Source organism: Echinops telfairi, unplaced genomic scaffold, assembly GCF_000313985.2.
Source record: "Echinops telfairi isolate 266 unplaced genomic scaffold, ASM31398v2 ScPeMD7_3;HRSCAF=10, whole genome shotgun sequence".
Taxonomy (NCBI): domain Eukaryota; kingdom Metazoa; phylum Chordata; class Mammalia; order Afrosoricida; family Tenrecidae; genus Echinops; species Echinops telfairi.
The window spans coordinates 14700372-14706371 of record NW_022103899.1 but is presented as its reverse complement, the minus strand read 5'-3'; the positions used below and the strand labels follow the sequence as shown (position 1 = coordinate 14706371).

Genomic DNA, 6000 nt, shown 5'->3' with positions numbered 1-6000 from the left:
GTTCTACTCTGAGAGATGGAGTCACTGAAACTCACAGAGGCAGGTCTACTCTGAGAGATGGAGTCACTGAAACTCACAGAGGCAGTTCTACTCTGTCCTATAAGGTTGCTAGGAATTGGAATCGACTCAATGACTGAGTTTCATACACACATACATCATACACATACTAGTATGTGTGTTTGTATATTAAGGATCTGTGTGCATATATAACAACTAAAACTGAACTATAACTAAAACTATATATGTTAACTATATTGTAAATAGGTAATATATAATTTATAACTCTCTGTGTAGTATAATTTTAATTATATCTATTATGAACTCTTTAGTTTATAGTTTATATAAAGTTTATATAGTTTATAGAAACTCTTTAGATTTAAATGTCTCACTTAACAGATTATCTTTTATGATCCAGGGAGCGCCTGGAAAAGATGGTGAAGTTGGTCCTTCTGGCCCCGTGGGTCCTCCGGTGCGTGATATTTTAATAAGAATACACTCACATTGCAATTTTCCTTGATGTCTGTCCTACCTCGTAATGTTTGTTCTAGAATAAGTCTCAGGAGAAGTGGAAAAATAGAAAGTACAAAATAGCACAAGGTTTTTGCTATGGCATCTTCTGCCTTTATCAATATGATGATTGCTTTTTCACTTTAAACATTTTCAAGACTCTGAAGACAAAGTCTTTGTCTTTATGAATCATGGTTGAAGAATATATACGCTAAAGAAAATAGTGTTTGACCAATACATTGCATAATGTATCTTATTTTAAACAGTTGATTATAATCCAACTTCTTCTAATTATATATCTTATAGGAAACTATTGAAAGGCTTTTATTTGGATTGGTGAAAAGGAGCCTATTTTCCTCTCGTTTCTGCTTTTGTCCAAGGGTCTCATAATGTTGTTCACGTGGGGTATTTGGAGTGTGTATTTGCTTTTTCACAGGACAATTTAAATAGATTTCTAAAATGTTTACTCCTCTTTCCTTGGATATGTCAATGTTGAAGGCTTGAGCAATACATTGTATGGCACTTAGAAATATACTACAGGGGGAATACTATTCTCTCAGATTAAATATGAGAAAATAATGGATTTTTCCTATACTCAATTTTGTACACCCTTTCTTTAATTGTATAGTTAATTCTACAAAATGGATCCCCAAAGAAATACATACCATCGGTCATTTCACTGGCTTTGGAAAAAAACATCTTAGTAGAAAGGATTTCAAACATCACTGTTATATGACTTTTAATCTTGGTTTATTATATCGTTAAACTGAAAACATTTGCGACAAGGAAATTCAAAGAAATATCAATGTGGTTGTAAACCCAGTGGGAGGCAGGTCTGACAGTCTGGGTGAACTGCTGACTTTCTTTATTCCTGACTCAGGGTCTGGCCGGGGAAAGAGGAGAACAGGGCCCTCCTGGCCCCACCGGTTTTCAGGTACGCACTCACTCATCTTGCTATTTCTGCTTCCATTCACTTAAATGCATTTTAAAACTATAAAAATTTATATTGGATGATGTAAAATTCTACAATTAGTAAAACTTCTCCCTTTTGAGGAATAAGATAAACATTGGTATAAAATAAGACATTTTTGTTCAAAGAGGAGGAACAGACTCTTATTAGAAAAACTGGCCAAACCCAAAACTATTAAAAATGAAAAAGGATAAAAAGTTCTTGATATATCAACAAAGTTTAGTAAGCTATTTTAAAGATGTTTCTAATTTTATTGGTAGTATCTAAAAATTATTATTGAATTTTAGGGCTGTCTATGTATATAAACATGGTAGATTATTGAATAACATATGTAATCATAATTTGGAAAAGAAAACCTTTCATGACTGAATTCAGTAATATTTTAGCACCCCAAAGTAGTGCTTTGAGAAATATAAAACTCTATAAGTATAAGGAGTCTGCATAAAAATTAAAAATAAAAAGTATAAGGAGTCTGTTAAATGTTTTTATTATTTTGCTAATTGGTGTGAAAGTGAAAATGTGTTATGTGTCATGTAGTTCTTTCATTCTGATCTGACTTAACCTGTGCCTGAGCAATTTCTTTTGTATGCAAACATCATCTTGGAGGCTTTATGAATTGTAAGAGGTCAACTGTTAATATTGGTGACCTAGGAAAGTTTCACAGACCAATCATTTTATTTCCTTAATTTTGTTTTAGGGACTTCCTGGTCCTCCAGGCCCTCCTGGGGAAGGTGGAAAGCCAGGAGATCAGGCAAGCTTTCAAATAAAATTTGCAATGTTAACAATGTCTGGCTTACAATAACACTTACGTATAAGATTGGATATTCATTTGCTTTGCACATATTTATTTTCTTTTAACCCTTAAACAGACTTGCTGTTAGGTGAGTTGAATCAGCCCTGACTCAGAGGGACCCGATGTGCAACCTTGGCTACTAGGAATATAGATTGAATCCTAGTTCTTAGTTTCCCAGAATTATGTTCTTCACTCCTTGAAATATTTTACCCTAATTATATAATTTTATTGGAGGTTTTATAAATTTTTATGAACAGATATTAACCATTTCCAACTGTTATTGTACTGGCATATAGATTTATTTAGTTTATTTTTCTTCAAGTGGTACGTTTATTCATCTTGCATTCAACATGTATGTGCTGAGAATTCTGAATGCATGGTTCTACTAGGCTCTGACTTTCCCCAACTGAATAAAAGAGATATGGTCCTTGCCCTTAGGTTACAGAACAGTGAGTGATAGAGACTATGATAAAGCAATGACAATAGTAATGTGTAATATCGTAGGGGAGGCACTATTGTTTATGAAAACATGTAAGATGCACTTAATATAGACTTGGAGCTTAAGAAATTTTCCTAGGAAAGGTGATAGCGCTCATGAAATATGAAGGATAAATGGTAGTGTTATAAAGGAAGGAAGAAAAGGCGTGGAACCAACAGCTGCAAATGTCCAAAGGATTGCCAACAAATTGAAGGCAACGATCGTAATTCTGCATATCTGTAGATCAGGAATGTGGACCATATGTTCAAAAGAGAGGAGACTGGATGGATGAGTCATGGAACAGATGATGGAATGTCTTAATTTGTATAAAATTTCTTCTACAGAATTACAGTAAGGAAGCAGATGAAGGAATTTTAAGTAGGAAATATGTGGAATAGATTTAGGTTTTAACCACTATCACGTTATAATGAAGAGAGAAAATTTAAGGGATAGATGGAAAGGCCAACTTGCTAGTGTTATTATCATTGTCAGAGAGAAGAGATTTGATAAGACAGGTTTCCATAGTTAAGGCCAAATTAAAGCTTTTATTGTAGTCTTGACTGTACTAGTTTAAATCGACAATTTCTAGCCGTGTGTTCTATCTATATGATGTGCTCAAAAAACAATGGAAAGGAAGTGAATTGGCCCTATTAAAAGATCAACTCTTATTTAGGGGATCATTATAACATCTTTCCTCATTAAAATATTTTCTTGTTCTGTTAAGGAATGAACAACCATTAGCAAGTATTTTGTTGCCTCTGAAAAACTAGCGGACTGTCTTTGTGAGATAATATTTCACAGGTTCTCCGTGTCAAAAATAAAACATTCAAGCATAACAAAATATATGTCTAGAAATACAATTTTCATTAGCTGTAAGAGGTATCCTGTTGTTGACAAAAGCATGCATAATTGTCTTCAACAATAGGGGCTTATTTAGTGCAGTAAATCGATGCACTTAATGTATTTATTCCAATGGTGTATTACTAGCAGTGAAGTGTATTTTTGGACTATTTTCCAATAAATACACAAGAGCTGCTTCAAAGATGTTCTTTCAATCATTGAACATATGTATTTTCAGGGCGTTCCTGGAGACGCGGGAGCAGTTGGCCCCTTAGGACCTAGAGTAAGTATTGTCTCCACTCTGACTGCTTTGCTGCTGGTAGCACTTGAAAAATGTGCTTTTACCTTCCAGCGAGTTTTATTTTAAGCATAAGTTCTTTTACTAGATAAAAAATATTTCTAAATTGTAGTTTGTGTGCATGCTAGCAAAAAGCCTGTTCTTTTGCTAGTCAGCACTTCATGCGGATTTGGCGCTGGGTGCAGTCTTCCCAGTGTGACCACACTTTTCCTTCCTGGGTGCCTCCTTTCGATTTGCCATTCTTTCCTGCCCCTCCCTGCCGTTTGAGTTTTCTTTAAGGGTAAATGCTGCCGTCTGATTGAATAAGTTATGAAATATAAAACTCCTATGCCGTCTGGTATTTAGGAGGACATGCCTCCGAGTTGCCATTCTTCACTGTATGAGCCTGTGTGTGGTTTGGCTGAAAGTTGATCCCTGAGATCGGTTTGGTACTAGGCTTGGAGTGTCTAAGGGCACGCAGTCTCATGGTGTATACTATAGTGGGAATTTGCATTATTGTCCAATTCCATCATTCCCTGAGCTTTCTGAAATACCCTGGTATTGTATCAGTAAATCTGGTTTGTTTGTTTGTTTGTTTGTTTTTAACAATTTTGAACTTTGTTCTACTTTCTTTCTCTGTCTCTCTATGCAGGACTTTCTATTGTGATACTGGAGTGGTCTGTAGTGACAGTTAGGCACCATCTAGTTCTTCTTGTTTCTGGGTAGTGGAGCCAGGTACATGTCCCATTAGTTCTTCAGACAAATGGCCTCCTTGAGTCTTCACTTTTCTTTGCTCTAAAGAGGCAGAGAGAGAAACTTGCATCTTATATGGTTGCTCACAAGCGTTTACGTATCCAGTAGGATGTAGACTACTGGCTTGGTGGACTACGTTGTGCCAGTTTACCTAGTTGTCATCTGAGACCATGGTTTTAAAGCCTCATGTCCAGTGAGTAATTCCCTCAAGGTATTTGCTTATAGCTAAGAAGATATCAGAACTTTGCTCTACAATACCCTTGCATATGTTTACTGCAATTTAAATTCATGTGTATTAATTCCCTCTGCCAATCCTACAGCTAATTGTAGGTATATTCCCATTCCCATCCCAACCGCTGTTCGGCTTGCATGTCTACTATTTTATATGTACTTGTAGATGTTGCTTTAAGTTACTGTTATTGCAGGATTGTGTGCACAAGAGTAAAAGACAAAGATAAAAACTACTGAACACAAAATAATGAGATATTTGTGATAAATATTTTGTCTTGTGAAGTTAGTATATCTTTTCTTCAAATTTTTTTTCTTATCATTAAATTCGGAAACTAAGACCTAGTGATTGAGCTTATTTCTAAAACAATTTTTTTTTCGGTAGAAGCCACTTTGAAGATTGCCAGAGACATTTTGATACATTGGTAGATTGAAAACTGAGATTACTTAATATTCTAATTTTCTGTTAGGGAGAGCGTGGAAATCCTGGGGAAAGAGGAGAACCCGGGATAACTGGACTCCCTGGGGAGAAAGGAATGGCTGGAGGACATGGTCCTGATGGTCCAAAAGTAAGTACTTTCTTTTGTCATGCTCCAAAAGTGCTCCTTAGTAAACACGCAATGATATGAGGATGTACTTATCTTGTTTTTGCAAAACAATTCGATTATGGAATGTTCTTCAACAAACACTAAATTATTGCCTCTAAAGATTTATTGGCAATAGGGTCAGCTGAAAAAAAGGATTCTGTCCTATCATGGGACTTATGATGGAGAACATATAATGGCTTATTTCCATAACAGAACCTATTCTTAAAGCTTATTTATAAAAATTTTAAATAGTAGACTCCATAAAGAGGTGAGAACTTTAACACCTTTTATTTTATTGAGAGGCATTCGTAGTTATATGCTCCACTTTCCTTGTTTCATTTTTAGGCAATCTGCTTACAAAATCCATAAAAATTATGTTTTTGAAATATAAAACTCCTATGCATTGTAAAGCAAAATTAATTATCCTTTTTGGGTGTGTGTGTCATCTTGTGGTTGGTAGAAGTTTATATGTACAACTTTTATATACACAAATGAAGTGCAATTTTTCTAATTGTATAACATGAGACCCCTTATATCTTCAGGGTTCAAAGTGATTGAATAAGTTAT

General features: G+C 35.0%; 1 protein-coding gene across 1 annotated transcript in view; it reads left to right on the top strand.

The window, feature by feature from the left end:
- Positions 1-6000, top strand: part of COL5A2 (collagen type V alpha 2 chain) — a 170518-nt gene that overhangs the window by 128453 nt on the left and 36065 nt on the right. Inside the window, exons 29-33 of the mRNA XM_004701485.4 lie at positions 416-469; positions 1388-1441; positions 2175-2228; positions 3827-3871; positions 5317-5415. Coding sequence (XP_004701542.1) covers positions 416-469; positions 1388-1441; positions 2175-2228; positions 3827-3871; positions 5317-5415 — 306 coding nt within the window. The remainder of the gene's footprint in view (positions 1-415; positions 470-1387; positions 1442-2174; positions 2229-3826; positions 3872-5316; positions 5416-6000) is intronic.